Source organism: Chaetodon auriga, chromosome 11 (genome assembly GCF_051107435.1).
Source record: "Chaetodon auriga isolate fChaAug3 chromosome 11, fChaAug3.hap1, whole genome shotgun sequence".
Classification (NCBI taxonomy): Eukaryota; Metazoa; Chordata; class Actinopteri; order Chaetodontiformes; family Chaetodontidae; genus Chaetodon; species Chaetodon auriga.
The window spans coordinates 22,809,569-22,829,275 of NC_135084.1; the positions used below are offsets into that span (position 1 = coordinate 22,809,569).

The 19,707-nt window shown below is 45.1% G+C and overlaps 1 protein-coding gene across 1 annotated transcript in view; it reads right to left on the reverse strand.

The window, feature by feature from the left end:
* Positions 1 to 2,190: 2,190 nt before the first annotated feature.
* The window catches only part of LOC143328508 (contactin-associated protein-like 4), a 57,266-nt gene continuing 39,749 nt past the window's right edge, over positions 2,191 to 19,707 (reverse strand). The window contains exons 11-24 of the mRNA XM_076743685.1: positions 19,468 to 19,574; positions 18,025 to 18,144; positions 17,588 to 17,788; positions 16,642 to 16,804; positions 15,965 to 16,092; positions 15,676 to 15,846; positions 13,789 to 14,007; positions 12,076 to 12,315; positions 10,863 to 11,093; positions 7,625 to 7,758; positions 6,863 to 6,950; positions 5,461 to 5,676; positions 4,468 to 4,539; positions 2,191 to 3,489 (exon numbers count right to left, since the gene is read on the reverse strand). Of these exons, the coding sequence (XP_076599800.1) occupies positions 3,302 to 3,489; positions 4,468 to 4,539; positions 5,461 to 5,676; positions 6,863 to 6,950; positions 7,625 to 7,758; positions 10,863 to 11,093; positions 12,076 to 12,315; positions 13,789 to 14,007; positions 15,676 to 15,846; positions 15,965 to 16,092; positions 16,642 to 16,804; positions 17,588 to 17,788; positions 18,025 to 18,144; positions 19,468 to 19,574 (2,278 nt within the window). The 3' untranslated portion in view covers positions 2,191 to 3,301. The remainder of the gene's footprint in view (positions 3,490 to 4,467; positions 4,540 to 5,460; positions 5,677 to 6,862; positions 6,951 to 7,624; positions 7,759 to 10,862; positions 11,094 to 12,075; positions 12,316 to 13,788; positions 14,008 to 15,675; positions 15,847 to 15,964; positions 16,093 to 16,641; positions 16,805 to 17,587; positions 17,789 to 18,024; positions 18,145 to 19,467; positions 19,575 to 19,707) is intronic.

A 19,707-nucleotide genomic window follows, 5' to 3' on the forward strand; every position in this document is an offset into this window, starting at 1 on the left:
ATCCGAGCCACATTGGATTTCTCCCAGTGCTGCAATCACACCAAAGGTGAGAGGACAGGAGTGAGGAGGGGATAGTGTGTGTGTGGGGGGGGTGATGACAGCCATGCTGTGCTCTCTGCTGTGATGTCAGAGGGTAACCATCACATTGTCTCTGTTGCTTGGAATAAAGTTGTGTATATATATAAAAAACTGGTGATGACAGCTAAAACTGTGAAAAAGAGCAACTGTTTCTGTGATTCTGGTGTCATGAGCCGAGTCGAACTGCCACTGTGTCTTTCCCAACTGATGTGCAGCCAAAAAAAAAGTTGTCATGAACCACATTTGACTCAGTGGGAGTTTCGCTTGAGCGGTCCAACCTGTGGCCTGCGTGCTGCTGACCCCTGACGGCCGCACTGTCAGCGGCGCGCTCGCTGTCAGCATGGCTTTTTAACGGCGCTGGCCGGCTGACACGGAGGACAGCAGGAGCTTGACTGTGACACGGCCAGCAGCGGCACACAGCTGAGAAGTCTTTTAACATCAATAAAAGTCACATTCGTATTCTGGACGCATTTCCGTCCATCGTGATGGATGCAGAGCCAGAGGTCTGAGCTGTCGTTTACAGTCAGGTGGTTTTTTGGAGCTCTTTCCGTTTGTGGCGCTGCAGTCCCACGGGGGTCTCCGATCAGATCGCAGGGCGCTGTTAATTATCCAGACCGCATAGTGTTTGCTGGAGCACACACCATCATGAGAGCTCTCCTCTTCTTTTCTGCTCATCGCTTCTGTTTCAAATGCACAGTTTTGATTTATTTTTGTAAATGGCGGCTGCATGGACGGAGCAGAATGGAAAATTAATGTCTCCATTTAACCAGCACAGCAACACGAGCTCCACCAAAGCCTGATTCACTGAGCCTGAGCCTGACTGCAGCTCTCTTTACGGGCATCACGGCGGAGCGGACGGTTTTGTTTTACTGAACAGTTGCCCGCTGGTTTGTTGTGATGCTGAGGAGCAGACTGGCGAACCTTCTCAAAGTCTTTGCCACAACCCAGAGCAGAAACTTCACAACTTGACAAACTGCGGATGGTCTAAACTTCTGTCTTACCTGCTTTACTCTCTGAATCAATAACCATAAAACACACACTGGGCAGGAGCTGCAGAACGGCGCACATGTGATGAATCCAGACAAGGAAACCAAAGTATCCTTCATTGTTTCATGTAAGAGCTACATTTTCGCCCCAGTGCTAAGTCAGTCTGGATGTATGCAAACTAAAACTTTCCCTAACCCGACTTGAATTTGATGCAGACCTGAACCCAGATCTACATTCAGAGGTGGCGTCTGCTTTGTGCCCCTGAGAGAATCCGATCTGGTCTGTTTCGCTGCCGTGCAGCATAATGACGACAGTTCCTCAGAACAAATGAAGCTCACAGTCCTGGTGTCAGTTTTCCTTTCGCAATCTCATTTTAATAATCCAATTTATGGCAGCACATAATCCAGGTTTAGTTGGAACAACATACTGCTCATGTAATTGTCTTCATTTCAAATCACCGAGGTGATGATCTTGAGTTATAATCTGAATTTATTTCCCCTCCTCACGCCGCAGCGTTTGTCATTACAGCTCGTCCTCTTGTTGTTCTCCCTAATGAGGTGTTATTGGAGGCATGGATGCACCCCCTCTGTAAATAATACCTGCTGACAAACACCCATTCATCTGGATCAGAGTCCTGTGTGTGTGTGTGTGTGTGTGTGTGTGTGTGTGTGTGTGTGTGCAGGCAGTGGGAGGCCGCATCACATCTCAAAGCTTTGTCCGTGTTTCAGCCTGGAGAGAGAGAGAGGAGAGGTGTGCCTGTGACATCTCCAGCACCTGCCGACGGTGAAGTTATCTCCTCTCTGCAGACCGATGCATATTAATGTCCATCAGAAATGTCACACGGTAGAAAAGAAACAGCCAATAGCAACTTTTAAAGGGCCAAATATGCACAGGTGTGAATTTATGGTGATCGGATCTGCTGTGTTCCGGCTTCATATAGCAGAGGAATGACTTTGCTTTCTGCAGGTGTTTAAAATGTGTTCACCGACTGACCTCGTGTTCATTGATTCAAGCCAATCGTTTCACAAAGGCTCTGCTTTTACAACAGACGCTACTGGGAAAAAAAAAAAAAAAATCATGAATTACAACAGAGCAAAAAGATTAAAGGAGCAACAAAGGTGCAGCTTAAAGGAAAAAGATCCAACGTTTTATTTTCAGGCAACAGAAGTGCTTCTTACTAAAATATCTGTACAAATTCAGATCTTAACAGTTACCCTCCGATGTGTTATTATAGTTCAAAAGCTGATTGTGTCTGTTTGGTCGCTCGACTGGTTTGGACCTGAATAACACCTGAATCAGCCACTTTCCCAAAATCCTTTGCTCGCCATCAGCTGACGCGACATAATTTTTATTCTCACACTTGTTTTGCGTCTCTGAATCTGCCTTTCAGAAAAGGAGATTTGTCTTTTAGACATAAATAAAATGTTTTAGTTGGACTGATGATGGAACGGAAAGTGTAGTTTTAGCCAGCAGTAAAAACCGATCAGCGTCTGCCTCAATACTTTGACTATTCAAAACTACATTAAGAGCAGGAGGCAGGAAAGGCCCAGAAGAAGAAATCGGTTCAAAATAAATCTAAAAATATTTGACATGAGATGTAACGCAATGAAAGAGAATCATGTCGGATAAACGCAAAAAGTTCATGAGAAAATGAGAAATGTTCAATGTGAACGGATACATTTTGCTTCCAGCAGGCGCAAACAAACAAAAATATAAATTAAAAAAAACAGCAAAAAACACAAAAACAGCTGGAAATTGAGTTAACTAGGCTCACTCACTCAAGTACATTAAATCACGATTGTTTTCCCACATTATCCACATTGGAAAATGTATTTAAATCACCTCAAACCCGACGAAGCTGCTTCAACTTTCAACGATTCCATGAAAAATACAGTTCTTCATTTCAAACATGTCACTGAACCACAGAGAGAATCGATATAAAGTCAGAATTTGAAGATTTACATCGTTAGATATTTACACTCGTCCCACTGACGGTGCGGACATATTATGAATTCAACATCTTTGCAGAGTCTTTACAAAAAGAACCAACCACAGAAGCAAAAGCAGAACAAACCCAGAGAAGACGGAACATGACTGCGTGGTTCTGTTTGTGTCTTCCTGTCTTGTTGAGCCGCCGCTCGGGCTCAGTCTGTGGTGTAAAGCACTGAGGCTTGACAAGGCATCTCTGTCTCTGTCCGTCTCCTCAGCTCCTGCCCCGGGCAGGTCGGGCCTCCACCTAAATGAAAAACTCTTTCTGGTTCTCGCTGGGGCCGTTCTGGGAGCCGCTGAACGCCAGCTCGGGGCTCTCTTCGCTTGTCACTGTTTTCACTTCCTGGCTCTGACACGTCCCTTTCCTCCTGTAGAGGACTCGAGCCATGATGGCCAACGCAGACACGGTCACAAAGATGGCCACCGCGATCACACCTGCAAGGCAGAGAGAAGGAAGTTGGATCTTTGTCCTCTCGTTTTAGACAAAGATCACAATGAGTTCTTCTTCACGGTGAAAAAATGTGACACAATTAGCCTGAATTAGATGCAGATACAAACCACTGATTGCACAAAGGATTTCCCACTTCAGGCCAATACGTGCAGGTCTGTGTCTCAACAGATCTGTTCTGGATTGAGGTCTCGACTCCTCCAGGACATTAGCATAGCTGTTTTGTGGTAGATATTAGCTCCATAACTCAACCCTAAATTCACACTTCTTGCTGCTAAGTCTCAGTACCTGGATAATTTTATAACTGCCTTAGACTCATGGTTTCCACCTCAGTGTGTGACGTAAGCTCAAAAGCATGTCTGCAGTGCTGTATACCAGATTATAACCGAATGCATAGTGACTTTATAATCTTTGTTTTCAAATGGGACAGATCAGAAGTGAAGAAGCATAACATGAGGAAATAAAGCTTCTTCTTTTTAAAAGCAGCTGGTCAGTGGCGCAACAGGCAGAGAGAAAACATTACTTTCGCTCATCATTAGCAGCGCAGTCAGCTCATTTCCCCCAGGCTCTCCGGGTAATTTCAGCTATTAAAAGGTCTCTGCACTGATGTTAGCATTAAAAAAGTGCTTTTTTATGTGAACTATAAAGTCATTTGTATTCTAATTAGTTGTGGTTTCCTTTGTGTGCTCAGACGCAGACACGCTGTTTGAGTGACAACTCAGGGCTTTTTTTATACCGCTACACAGTATGCAAATTTCATGAAAAAGCTCTTGTCTGACAACCAATGAACATTTCAAAACAAATGACAGGTCTCCACTCAAATATATACACTGAAATGTGTAATATCGGGGTGCACATTGCAGGTGTTAAATTACATGACAGGAGCGAGTTTTGAACTGCATCTTAACTGAAACTGATCGATGATAATGGTAGTGTGACAGGGAAGATCGCTGCTGCTACAGTACCTCCAATCAGAGCTGAGTCACTCCTGATGGCGTTCACCACAGGCTCACCTGTTCCCACTGATCCAGACTGGCCTGTAGCACGCACAGACACAACAGATAGATGAAGAAGAGATGCAGAGGAAGCATCACAGGGGAGTAAAAAGACGAAAAGAAGACGAAGGGGATTGTTCATGATACGATAAGTAGAAATGGAGGAAGGCACTGCAGAGGGATGCTCAGTGGAGACAGGCAGAGGCAAACAGGAATCATATCCAGCCTTATTGGACACCGCAGCACATCCACACAATCCTCTGTACGAGTGACCTCAGGGGAAAGATACGGCAAAGGAAACTCTCCTCCTTGGCCTAAATTAACTGCCTCATCTCGAGGCCATTAACCCAATGCCATTACATTATTAGAGACCCAAAGGTCCCATTGTGAAATCTGAGAGGCAGCACCCACACAGGAAGCTGGGCACTTCCGCTTATGATAACCTCAATATTCATTAATTTGAGCCCCTTGAGAAAGTCGGTACTCTGTAGGCATACACCTTCAGGAGCTATCGCTATCCACCATTTCTGTGTTTGCTATTCATCCATCCTTATTTTTTGGGTAATGTGTGCCACAGTTTGCTGTTTTTTGTTGGATTTGAGAGTCTGCTGTGGAAAAGTGAGATTTGCAGTTGCAGCATGCAAAGTCAAACTTTACGAGTGCTGACGTCGAACTGAAGTTTGAATTCTTTCTACCTTTTCGTGTGAAGTAAAAATAAACTGATGATACTTCAGCTGTAATATTTAGTATTTAAAACCATTTTTGGACATTTAAGTCTGAAGCCTCTGTTGCATATAGCAGTGACTGACTGACATTTGAGAGCCGGCGTTGTTTGGAGAAGCACTTACAGCTTGAGCAGACCACATCATACTGAATATTAGAGGCCACGAGTGTTATTACAAGTCTTTGTTTTCTCACCAGGTGGTGACAATGCCAGTAAAGAAAACATCAGTTTCCTCTGACCTGATAGGTGGTGTGTGGTTTCTGCTGCGTAGGGATTGGCTGAAGTGGAGCCACAAACGGACTGGACCAGCGGGCCGGAAATGGTGACGGGGCTGGTGCTCGGGTGGAGCAGAGCAGCTTTCAGGGGGCTGACGGAGTTGAAGAGGACGGCAGACAGACAGCCTGTGAAACCCAGAGAGGCGAGCCGAGACAGCTCCGGGTCCAACTCAGCAGAGTCTGGAGACCAAGACAGACAGAGAAACAATCATATAGGCCTTCACTGAATATAACAGGCACCAAGCACTTTGCACTAGTCTCATTGATAACACATTTATCAATGCTGAATCAAGCATTACTTTTTACAGTGTGTTTGCAGTGACAGTGCAACACCTGCTTCTGTTAAGTCCCACAGCCTCTCATCGTATTAACCACCTATTTCTTAGCCTGTCTCCGAAGGCGCTGCTCAAAAACAGCATATCTAGGTCATGACAAAGTAAATTACAGAGGTGTTATGTCTCTCTCTCTCTCTCTATGACGTCTGAGCCGTTTAACAGGCACACCAGGCAGAAAGGAATCAAGAGCAGAGGTGTTGGTGGAATCGTCTGTCATGCTGGGAAAGGTGGACCTGCTGGTTCAGTTAATGAGGAGGTCAAATCACCCACATCGGCTTCAGACACTTTATCTGAGAGACCTGAAGTGTCTTTTGTCCATGTCGGATGAGAATCAGAGGCAACAGCATCATCGTGCTAAACCCGCTGTATGAGAACACTGTTCTAACGCTGCAGTGCAACCACTACACCCAGGTGGGACCAGATGATTGGTCCAAAGAAGATGCAGTATGCATGAGGTGGCACCATCGAATAACCTCACGAGAGAACGTCCTCCACACTTAGTACAAACACAGCAGCGAACATGAAAGAAAAACAACCCTCTCGCTGAGCTGAGCTGCAGACTTGAGCAGCAGGAGAATAATCAGAATCATCTCAGCAAACAGATCGGCTGATAAACACTAATGCGCACGCTGCTCTTAATGAGCAATGAAAAAGCCTGTTTTCTCCACTCGAGACAAATGCACTGTTATTAAGCACCGTATGAAACCCTGCATTAGCCGCTAAGTTCTCCGTAGCTCTGTTTTTTTGCTTGACTCGTACACCAGGAATTCCTCTAAAAGCCACGGTGGAGGGCAAACTGAAGCCAGATCATAAACATCCTCAAACTATTGCACTTTTTTAGTCACGTTACACTGTTTTTCTCCTGCTTAATCCTCCAGACAGCAGCTGTTCTGGGGAACCAACCATCATGATGATGAAAGTTTCCCTTCCTCACTGTGTGGTAACTCAGAACATCTCATCTCGATCCGTCTGTCTGAGCGCTCTGCAGCCTGAACGGCCTTGTCTGGGTCTTTTGTAGCCGCCTCACTTACCGTGCACTCTGCCAAGAACCAGCGACCTGATGGCATTGAACTCCACATCAGATGTCAGGTTGAAGTCCTCTTTGGTGTTCCGGTCAATCTGAGAGAAAATGACAGGTTACACTTGAAAATGAGTCTCTGAAAAGAAATAAAACCCTTGCAACCAAATTGCACCGTTTAAAAATAGGAAATGACCTCCTTTAGCTGAACGATCGACGCTCTTAAACGCCTCTGCAGAAGATGGAAGGTTAAAAAGTCTGAAACAGCACATCGCACCCTTACAAGCCAAATGTTAATACATCAGAAAGCAGGTAAGGAGAGCAGATCAGAGTACTTTTCTGAACTGATATCTGGAAACATTCCCAAAGTTCCCACCATTTTTTTTTTTTTCATTCCTTGTGTTAATTCTGCCTCTTTCACCCGGTTTCAACCATCACAGTGTCAGTGTGTGAGAGCACAGTCTCTCATATGAACTCCTGCATCTCAGACATCACCCCCACTAAGCTGCCGAGGAGTTGTTCCCCTGTTAATTAGCAGATTTTCAACAACTCTCTGACCTCTGCTTCTTTTCCAGACAGTTTTGAGCTTGCCGCTGTTCACCCACCGGCGCTAAACACACCTAACCCGTCATTAAGGGACTACAGAACAATCTCAACACTTCTCCCTCCGGTCGCTAAACCTCAGGTGACTCAGTGTTTAGTGCTGACTGAGATTAATTTTTCAATCTGTGTGTGTGTGTGTGTGTGTGTGTGTGTGTGTGTGTGTGTGTGTTACCTGCACAGAGACAGCGTCTGCCAGTCTGCTGATGGTCACAGCATGTAGCTGTCCGTTGGCGAGGTTCCTCACTTTGCTCGTCAGGATCTCGGCGTCTTTGCTGCTGTCCAGTCTGTATCTCACCTCCAGCTTGTCTGCACACACAAATCAAGAAAAGACACTCTGGTGTGTTACTGTGTGACCTCCCAATGAACAAATAAAGCTCTCACAACCAACGTTTAAAGGCCACCCGATCGCTTGCAGGAAAAAAATCACTAAAGTTTCCTCAAAATATTGTCTTTGCTGTGTCTGTCCTCGTCTACTTTGATGGAAATTTATTTTCGAGAGTATTAATATGTATCAAGAGAGATCTGGATGTTCCACGGCAACAGCAGCGGAATAATAAGCTGAGGAGAATTCAATATTGTGCCAAGTGCTGCCAATAATGGCATGCAGTGTCAACTTAATTTATATGATTTCCACATAATTTCAGATGGATAATTTAATTCCATTCACATGAATAGCATGTAATGTCTGCAGGCTGTGCGGACGATAAGACAGCCAGGAAGAGGCTGGAAAGTGGATTTTCCATTTTAGAGCGCAAGTGCATAATAACTAGTGCGTATTAAAACATCTGGACTGTTGAAACTCATACGAGCGTATCTTAATAATAACTGTGAACGCATGTAAACCTGGTGAGGCCACAGTGTGAGAAGACCTGGATATGAGAGCTTCTGCGATGGAGGCAGAAAGAGAGAAAGTTTTCCCAAGTTCAGACTGATTCATTAATTATATTCTGTATCCCTGCTAATTATTTTTCACTCTTGCTGCCTTTTGTGATGTGCTTATAGAGGCGAGAGGCAGCCTGGCGGTGCGTTCACACCGTAATGACCACGATTACAAGCCGCAGGAGGTGACTGACTGACAGACGCCTCTGACTCTGTCAGCCGCTCGTAGGTGGCGAAAAGCTGATGGCTCAACTTTTCACCTTTCAGCAGCTGTTAACAAGTTCCACAGGTCCTCATTCGCCATTTGGTTCTAACGATGGGAGCTACATCTCTGAGTCTAAAAAGAAGGAGCATATGTTTATATCAATTCACTCTTGTTCCCTCTGGTGCTGTCAAGTTTCAGTTGCTATAATAAAACATTTCAAAGATGATGCTCTTACACTGTAAAACGTCCAGCTGATGCTCCGCAGAGAGCTCGCAGAAATGACATCACGTGAAGACAAACTGTTTGTCAACTGACACTCGCTGTTACACCTTTTAACCATTTAAGCACTAAAGCAGCTGTCGATTAAATGTAGCAGCAGCAGAATGTAACCGTTCACTATCAGTGCAGATTGATTATAATTCAATGTCATTAACATAATGAGGGCTCGGTGGTGCGGCAGCAGAGAAACAAATCGAGGCATTTATGGCCCCATTTAGTCTGAAAGAAATGATCGCCTCGTTTGTCAAATAAAAAGGGAAATATGCATCTTCAGGCAGGCTAGTTTGATATATCCATTACTACATGGCAGGCTGGTTGTCTGTGATTATAGCGGGCTACCGACTGAGTTTGTGATGCCTTGTCAGGAGTGCCTCTGCAAGAAACAATGTAATTACAACAATATATTTTCTCATATTCATTCATATTTGTTTGATTTTCAGCTCTGCAGTCTTTGGTGTTTTCAGAAAGTGTCTCTGCTCACAGCTGCATTCAAACACAACAAAAAACTTAACAAAAGAATAGGAGGGACGGGAAGTTATCATTCACCATGATGGATCAGTGAATGAAGCTTCGTGTGATTCAGATGGACTAAAACTATCAGATTAAAAAGGACAAAGAGGGCAGATCCCGTAAAAAAAAGACCAAAACTAACAGTGTGTTCGTCTGTCTCTCAACGATAAAGCATGTGCTGGGGACTATTTTCAGAAGCGGACTGATACTCACCAATACACATTTAGTGCTCTAGCATCTCATCCCTCTGGCACAGAGGAGTGAGATGCATCAGGCTTTGACTACACAGACAAAACTTATAAAAGACCGAATGAGTGCAGAGTAGAAAATCTTTTTAAATCATCAAGGTTGAGGTGACACTTCTTCACAGGTGCAGCTACAGCTTCTCTGATTGCTAACAGCAGAGCGTCACCAAGTTAGTTCAGAGTTTTATCACCAAAACAAACCTGTTCCAGGGTTTTGATGGGGTGCTTCAGTTTTAATGCAGCTACCTGCCGACTACCTGATCATCACGGTAACTCTAATGACCCGCCGGCCATCAGCTTCCTCCAGTCGGGGTTATTAAAGCAGCCTGTTCACAGTCGATTTACAGCTAATGTAGGTGGAATCCTGCTTATAATAGCTTTATCAGCCGTCTTTGTCCTTTCCAGTTCAAATGACCCCACTTGCTGCTCTTCTGCGAGAACTCACGACAAGCTAATTAAACAGTGAAGGGAATGGCAGCAGAGGAGAGCTGGATGAGAGCAGTAATAAGAGGAAGAAGACGAGGAGGAGGGGGGTGACAGGAAGTTGATTCAGTCAGGATGTCTTGATATCAGCGCCTTCAGCGTACTGTTGTTATTCTGATGCAGTGCTGGATAACACGTCAGGTTGTTTCATTGATTAATGATGAGGTATGCACTCATTTGCCAGTTTATTGGCTTTGCGTACCTCATCGTACCTCACCAGGCGAAAGCTGCTCGGTTTTTGCTGAAGTTACAGGCGTTGATTCACCTGTTTGAGTGTTTTGGAGGATGCAGTTTTGTGTTAAGAATGAGATAACTGAGGTTCATTAAATTCCCTTTTCATGTTACCATGTTATTAATATGTTAAAAATATGTATGAAATGCATATTTACATGAGCATGTTTTGTTAAATGCGTTAATACAGTTTGAATTTATGTAACTTGATTATCTGAAAGTTAACAGATTTTACATTATCCATTTGCACTAAGCACCACAACCAAGTTGTCTAGTTTTTGTTCTTCAAACATGCTTTTTCATGTTAATTCAAAGGCTCTATAAAGCCACCAACACATTAAGCTTAATGTGCACCATCACTACTGACACCGTACTGGAGCGTTCAGGGTCTTCCAGTGAAATCCAGTGAATGAAACAAGATCAAACATAACAGGGCAAGTTACAGAAGCCGTGGAGCTTGTTTACAGGGTAAAGCAGACGAAGGAACAAAAGCCGCCTTCATTCAGTCGAGAGATTTAGCTCCTGGTGATGTGAAAGGCCAAGCCAAGCGATGGTGGTGGGAGGATGTGAGCGCTCACCCTGCTTGTTGAGCAGCAGAGCCAGGTACTCCCTGTGATAGGAGCCCACGTAGAGGAGCAGAGCGGGACTCTGGCTGGTCCTGAAGCTCAGGGAGACGTTTTCTGCTCTCAGGCTCATGTCAGAGACGATGGAGGAGGGCAGGGCGCCGCTGCTCCTGTTCAGCTCGTTCAACACCAGCTCCTTGAAGGCGTAGCTGACGGATGTTCCGGACTTGAAGCTGGCTGAAACCTCTGCAGGGAGGGAGATACAACGTCCAGGAGGTTAATTACAAAGCTTTGGCTGTTAAAAGCTGAGTTTTACTGAAGTGAAAGTTTGGTTCCCAGCCTTATTTCGCTTGTTAGTTAGGCTCTAACTTTTTATCCTGCGCTTACACCCACTGAACAGTCCACTTTTCCACATCAACATTGTCTCCCAGAGACAGTGTGACAGTACGATTTGCATTTAAATTTGAATGAGTATACAGTGTACATCCTCACAGGAACAGCTAATGTTTTAAGGGAACCGTATCAGTGATTCATTTACTGTATGTGCAGCGTCTGAGCCGCGCTGACAACACCTAATTAGTGAGCTCGAGAATAAGCAGCCGCAGAAAAACCGCCTGACAGGTGAAAAGTACAACACGAAATTTGGCTGCTAATTATAACACAGTCGTGTGTCAGGGTTGTGATTTCCGTCGCAGATATACCTGTGGAGCTCCAACAGACAACACAGCTGGGCTCGTTAATTATTGAATACATACGAGGCTGTGTTACGGTGCTGACGTGATGACTCAATGTTCCTGTGATAACTAGGTGTAAGAAAGTCTAGGTGTGCGCTCTTAGAGGAACTTTAAGGGACGCATGAAATGACAATAATCTCACAGGATGTCTTTCACAGGACGGCCAACCAGAGTTCCTTCACAGTCAATACGTTTTAGAGTCAAAGGATTTAAAAAGGACAAAATTCAGGCTGCAATGCTGCAAATGTACAAGAGAGTTGGAACCTCAGATTACTTGAGGTTTAATTAACCTTTAATTACTTAATGGTTTAAACACAGACACCTGGGTTGAGGTCTCAAGTTACAACTCATACAGCGTTTCATGAATCATTACAAAGATGGCTGAGGAAGAGCTGAACCCAAATCTGCTTCATCACTATGTTTCTGAACAGACCTTCAGTACATGTACACCACAACAGTCTTTTCAGGCTGCGGTGCATCTCCACAATGCGTACCTCTGTCGCAGAAGGCGCCGGTGTAAGCTGACGGGCCACAGTCGCAGGAGAAGCTGTTGGGTCTCTCCGCGCAGCGACCCTGGTTCTGGCACAGCGAGCCATAGCTGCTGCAGTGGCCCGGACAACCCGCCTGAACCCCCGGGGTGATCTTCGCCCTCTCCTCCAGGTCCAGGGTGACGCCGTTCAGCTGCAGAGCCCGAATACAACCCCGAAAGCCCTTCTGCCTGGACGCCGTGCCTCCTGAGTGTGTGGGGAAACATTTTGATCTTTGGACAATTTAACTGTAAAACATACAAATGTTTATTTATTGATGAGTCTCAGAAGACGACACACACTCTTTATGTTACTGTAGACCATTTTTCAAAGAATACTGTCGGGTTTTGTGCATTTTAATATATTTTTCCACCTTTTTCCTACCCTAACTGTATGTGTCATACCGTACAGAAACGAAGAGAAAGCATATCATATCATCTCTGTGATCAAATTGCCGAGTGACAGTGACTGATACCTGATTTTAACATTAACAGTCACGTATACTCTGCACCTTCAGGGAATGTGTCACCATCCTCTGATTTTCTGAAATGATGCAGTGATGAAACACAGTGAAACACAAACTGGCAGGTGAAAAATTCAAGCAGTTGACTTTTTACTGGCTTTCTTTCTGCCAGCCGAGCACCTGCTGATTGTTGATATCTGGAAGGTTGGTGAGCTGTCAGTCTGTCTGTCAGTCTGCGTGTCCTGCCTGGCTGGCAGACTGTGACAGAAAAACAGTTTTCCCTTTTCTAGGGCAGAATTTAAACTCCAAAAGTTATTGTTTTCCGACTTCTCGCGTTACAACCTCCAACTGTCCTCAGAGTTCAGGTTCTGCAACATTATAATTGTCTCAGAGTGCCAAACTGGCAACCTCAAGACTGTTATGATGAGATAAACAGCTTTCCAGGCCTGCAGAGTTGATGAGGTTCATATCAGGGCCTGCAGTTTCATCAGGAGCTGTCAGGAAAGGACTAGCTTAACTAATGGACTGAGTTCAAACACTGTTCCAAGGTTACTGCAAGGAAACTGACCACTACAAACGCAGCTTCTCACTGCATGGTCCGGAGGGTGTTTCTATCAATTTGTGAGGATTTCGTGTCAGTCGATTAAGTTTATATAAAGGAATTTCTTCCATCCACTCAGCCTTTATACCTTACATTGAGGTTCAGGAACAAGGATTGTTATAGCCTGATTGATCTTGCTTAAAGCTGTCACTTTCAACGTGGATCAATAACCAGAGACGACACTGCAATATGTTCCCTGCGCAGTATGAACTGGGATGGGTGATGAGTTTTGCTGAGGGGTTTAGTTTCTGTCACTATCTGCTTGATTCAGGAGGAGCAGAGGAGAAGGAGATGGAAAACCACCAGCCTCCCTGGGGTCAATGAAAATGTGCCGTGCGAGTCATTTTTCGTGTGGCATGTGGGTGAAAGAGAGACAGTAAAAGAGCGTGAGTAAAAGAAGGGAAGTGAGAGGAAGGCAGAGACGGAGCATTCGAGAGGTCCTACAGCCATTAACATCAGCACGCCGCAATAATGAGAGCTATCACATGGTGTTGTTTTCCAAACAGAAATCATAATTAGAAAGACAGAGAGATGGTGTGAATATTGTATAATAATCCTCGAATTGCATTTAATTTGTGCAGCAGCCCGTCTCTCCCACACACACACACACACACACCTATAAACAACTGGCTGTTGAGCTGCAGGTGGATGTGCCCATCAGCAGGCGCCTCCTGCGTGGCAGCAGGGAGCTCGTCGAGGCGAAGCGACGCCTCTTTAACGTTGCGTTCGGCTCGAATGCGATGCCACCTGTCGTCGTTCAGGGGGAAGGCGGCCTTCACGCGAACCTCCAGCGGTCCGTTACCCACATCGAAGGAGAAGAGGACCTCAGTGGAGGCTGCGCCAGGGGAGGGAGAAAATCAAGACTTAGTGCACATGTTCAGAAGTCTCATCTTGTCTTCTACGTCTCCCCTCAGCCTTTGCTTCACACGTCACACCTGTACACAGGTGAGGCGTGCTCAGGCATGAAGACACATGCACAAGCTCCTGCCCCATTTCTCCAAGGGCAAGGGCTGTGTTTTCCTCTTTCATGGTCATGTTAATCTACAGATGTGAAGCAAAACCTACAGTATTTATTTTTCAAACACAGAAGAACCGAAGAAAAAAGCCTCTGGCCAAAGGAGTTGCTGTAGCTGCACATACAATCTCACAGAAGTGCTAACAACAAACTCACCCTGCCTCGCTTCAAACACACCGAACCTGTGTTATTTACTCAGCGATTGTGAGACCATAAAGTGCCTTTTCTCCTCTCCAACCCTCTCTTGTCAGTGATTTTCTCTTATTACCCTCCTACCAAGGACCAGGCTCACACTGAAACTTATTCCCTGTTACAGTTACACCACATGCGGAGGGAAGAATGTGAGGTGCATTTGCAGAGCCAGTCGAGCTCTGATAAGAAATATATTCAGACTGAAGTCATGTATAACTGAAGTGATGCAAACCCAAAATGATACCTAACAGTTCACAAGGACGTCACACTAAAGAGCAGCTGTCATAGCAACACTTGAGAATGACTTCTTGACATCTAGTGGTCGTTGACAAGCAGGTACTGAGATGAAGAACTACTTCAGGCTTCCTGCAGCAACCAGCTACAAGGACGCGAAGCTCTTCGATATGATGATCGGCTACATTCGGTGCTGAAGGAACCGCATTACTTCTTAATTCTCACAGATGCATTTCTGCTGGATACGTGCAGACAAAATAGTTCCTGTTCTGGTGACAAATGTGTGAATCCTGCACCACAAATGATTTACAAATGTGAGTGCTGATTTGGGAGTAATTTGAGGTATTTTTACACGGAACATTCTGGTGTCATGTGGCTTTAATTTCGATAACTTCATGTACCGACTCACAAAACAGAAGCCCAAATAAATATATGAGATATTTACTTTCTCCCTGCAGAGACTGTCCTCCTGCTGTCCAAAAACTGCAAATTCATGTACTTTTGCTAACAAACACGCTGCACTGGTTCAAGGGGAGACATCGGATGAGCATCTGCAGCCTTCAGCCTGATTTCTTACATAACCTGGTTTCTTTGGGAGATATATTATACTGTATAGTGTTGTATAGTAATCATAAACAGTTACCTGTTCTTCTGTCAACACCAGCCGCAATGGTAGATTAATTGTCTTTGGCAAACAGATAAAAAGATAGAAGACTTAATCAAGAGTTGTCATAAAGGACAGCTACAACAGCACATGCGAAATACCATAAAGTGTTTCAGTGCGATGATACAGAGAGCTATAAACTCTGGTGGTTATAAAGGAAATGTGTCGCAGTGGATGGGAAAAATACCACCGTAGTGATTTCCCAAAGGAGGAAGAATAAATGGCAGCATTGCTGGAGAAGTATTTTTTTTTTTTTTTTGGGTGAGAAACACTGAAGTGGAGTCTGAGGCAGGACCGTCACCTCCAGCTGAGTTCAATCCAGATGAAACTTTAATTCCCAGGATGAGCCTTTCTGCCTGAGTCCGGATTAGACATCTCACCTGGAAGGTTTTACTCACAGCTGAGTTCAATCCGAATGAAGTCTTTGATGCCCAAGTTTTCCAGGAAGACCCCGGACGACGAGGTGGTTTTAAACAGGAAGGAGATGTCTGCGCTTAGCTCGCCGTGAAACGTGGGAAAGTGGAGGTAAGACGTCTCCTTGTCAAAGAACGCAGCGTTCCACACATTTTCTGCAACACAATGGAAATCTGTTAATTCACACGACAACCGCAGAGTGGAGGAACGAGTCGAAACATCAGCTTTCAGTCCGAAAACCAGGTGACATGTAGGACTCTGGGCTGGACTTACTATCTCCATGGCAGCGGAGATGCCCCACCATGTAGGCGCTTTCTGACCCAGGCCTCTGGACGTCCCCCAGCACCAGAGACCTGACAGGGAGGGTCTCCTTATGGGTCAGCAGGCCCGAGTCGTTGGCCCTGGAAGAAGGGAAAGGCCGAAGCAGAAGAAGAAGAGATGTGGATGTCTGATGGGAAATGTAGTCCACTGCAGTGATAAATAAAATGTAGCAACACGAGCAAAGAGGTCCAGGTTTTGTTTTTTTAGCAGCATCCAACACACCCCCTGGCTACCCAGTGACCGAGACCAGAAAACCAAGCCTCTAGTTCTTCCATGCCTCCACCTACATCACTGGACACGTCAAATGATGGCGCAGCATCCATCAACACTGACTGGACAAATGTGGTAAAATTTCCCTTTAAGACTTGAGGGGAGAAAGATAAACTTCAAGCACCATCAACATGAGACAGATAAGAATGAGAAGACAGAGCGTAAGAAGTCATTTGTTTATCACTGTTGTCAGCTGAGGGAGATGAAATAAACAGGAATAAAATGTCCTCCAGCAATAAAACGTCAAAAACAAAGAGAGGAGAGGTCAATCATGACGAACGACCACACCGTTCTTATTTCTTTAACGCAGCCTGATTCACCATCTCGATGTCTCGATGATGTCAGTAAATATGGAATACCATTCAGGGCGGTCAGCATCACAGTTGCAGTGGTGTCTGGGGTCCACGCAGTTCTCCTGCAGGCCGCAGGCACACTGCTGGCTGCCCGGTGGAGCCCCGCCCCAGTAAGTCTGCACCTGTCCTCCACCTGGACCCCCCACCCACCAGCTGAGAGGAGGGCCGTCTGCAAAACACAGACACACTCATTTTTTTTACTTGTCAGGACACTTTATTGGCTTACAGCAGAGGCTTTCCTGAACTTCAGCCTAATCTCAACCTCAAGAATCAAAGGCTAAAATTTTTCTCACACACCAGTTAGATTAGATGCACCTACTTTATTTAAGTGTACCTAATAAACTGATGCAGTCTGGTGCAGCATCCCTGCCATTAACGCTCCCTTCATGATGGTTATAACGTTCAGCTTTTGTTGGAAGTGTTTCAGTGAGTCGCTGATTCAACTTTATGGGCATTTAGGAGGCTGCAGTTTGTGCTGCTGTTGAACTGTGTGAAGAAGTGTTTCTATTATTTTTGTCACCCCATTTAAAACAGCGAGGACAGGCAAAACCGCAGGAGCACCTCATGCAACACACTTCAACAGCTCCACATGCTTTTTGGCTGCATTAGCTTTAGCCAGGTGTGCCTAATAAACTGCCACCTGAGTGTAAATAACCATTAATCATAATTAACTCTTAAAGGGTCACTCCATAGATTTTGTCCTGCAATCCAATAACGTTGCAGGACTTCAACTTCAGGTCAAGCTCTGAAAACACTGGATGCTGCTTTTTCTATAATGCAACTCAATAGCTAACTGTTTGCACAACTTTATTTATAGTGGCTTCATTAACAGACTCCGCAGCAGCAGCAGCCTTCACTGTGTTTGTCCCTGCCGGCAGCTGCTCATCCGACGTCCTTTCTAAAAGTTTGAAATGATATCTACGTGGTGCCGCAGAATATCAGCGAGCTTCACCCGGTGTGTTGAGGAGGCGTGACTTCCTGCAGTGGTAGGTCAGCTCCTGTTCGCAGTGCTCTGATTGGCTAATGATGGCCGCCAGCTGCTCCTCCTCGGACGCGTACTCAAAGTGAGCTGAGTGCTGATTCCTTCCCGCCGCCGGCCGCACTCTGGTCAGCTCCGTGTTATTGTGCTGGATCACCATCCACGTTTTGTCCTCTGGCGGAGAAAAAGAGGAGAAAAATACACAACATGCATTTTTTATTTTTCATTTTGTGTTTGTATGAGAAGCTCTTCGCTCTGCAGGACTGACAGACAGGAGAGGCAGGATGAAAGAGTGAGAGGGAGGGAGTGGACACGAGGGTGCCTGCAAGGTGTGTTTTGATGTGTGTGTGTGTGTGTGTGTGTGTGTGTGTGTGTGTGTGTGTGTGTGTTTTGATGTGTGTGTCAGCTACCTGTCATGTTGCAGTATATTAGCTGTGGTCTGATGGGCCCGCTGCCATCAACATCAATGTAATAATACCCAGACGTGTTGCCTTTGTGTTTGTATGCCTCACAGGACTGCTCGTATATTGCTGAGGAGAGAGAAGACACACACTATCATCATCATCATCATCATCATCTTCATCATCATCACACAACAACAACAACAACAACATCACAGCATGTTTACGCCGTCTTTTCTCTGCTTGGTTGCTGACTGCTTTGGAGCTTCAGTGTTTTGTTCACAGTGGAGATGACAAAGCTTCCTCCAACAACAGGCCTGCACTTAGACTCCTCGCCACAATTATTATACAAAGTGCAGGACTGTATGCAAAATATTAAAGGTATTCTGCTATCAAACCATTTTAAACTGCTTTTCTAAACTTTACGCTGGCAAACTGTAGTTAAAGTATTCACTATGCAGCTATGTAGGAAAGATATAAACCAGCTCATGGTGACGACAAGGAAGTCAAGAATATTCTCATTCCCAGTGTGTCAAATACTGATGTTTTGTCATGCCCTCAGAAACAGATCACACAGATGCACAGATCCTTTTAGCGTGTACATTAGACACACCAGGAAGTCAACTAACTCATATGTAAACTTTAATATTTGACATTCAGAATAATGTGATGTGGTATAAAGAGAAAAAAGTGAGCAAAGGGAGGAGGTCAGGGTGGATAAACAGGTAAATACGTGTTGATTTTAAGTGCTGTTAGACTGAGCCCGGCTAGTCCCATTTCCAGTCTTTACGCTAATCTAAGCTTATTAATCAATGGACAAATGTGACAGTGGAATCAATCTCCTCATCTCAGGCTCAGAAAGAAAGTGAACCCTCACCCTGACCCCTGACCCCTGACCCCTGACCCAAACCCTACAGGATCTGGCTGTGGGGGCTGACTGACAGGGGCCTTTCACAGACGATTGCCAAAGGACTTTTTTTTTTTTTTTTTTTTTTTACATCTTTATAACAGAATAATAACACTATATTTGAGCACTTTTGTGAAGTAAAATCCTGTTTTTCTGAAGAATAGCGCACATACATTCATTCTCAAAAGGACGGTGAAGAGGCAAAGAACTGACATGTTCCTCTGATGGATCTACTTTGGCTGGAAATTGGAGTATCTCTGACAGAAGAGCCATGTTATTTATCCCTCTTTTTAAACCTCTCCAGCTCCCTTTGTTCCCACTCCTTCTCCCCACCCCCCCCTTCTCTCCTCTCAGCTTCCCAAACGATGACGATTGTTGCGAACAGGTTTGATCTCAGCCTGACCTCCTGCCACAACGGCGTCTGCAGGGACCTCCAGTCCAAAGCAGCAGGTTGTCTCAGCGTGTCCACGAGTGCAAACCTTTGCATGTACACACACAGAGCCCATACTGTGTGCGTGACCTTTGAGCAACAATAACCTACGTACAGCTGTGACAGGTGGCGCCGCTGTAGCCGGTGGTGGAGCAATTACAGTGGAAGGTGCTCCATGATTGACTGCAGCTGCCTCCGTGTTCACAGTGACTCAGAGAACACCTTCGAGACAGAAAAAGCACACATTTAGAGCCAATTCTCCTCTTCACCCTTCCCCGTGTTGTACAGGCAACTATACTTGAAGGTACTTGTACTTAAGTATTTCAGTTTTCTCCAACTTCAACTTCTCCTTCAC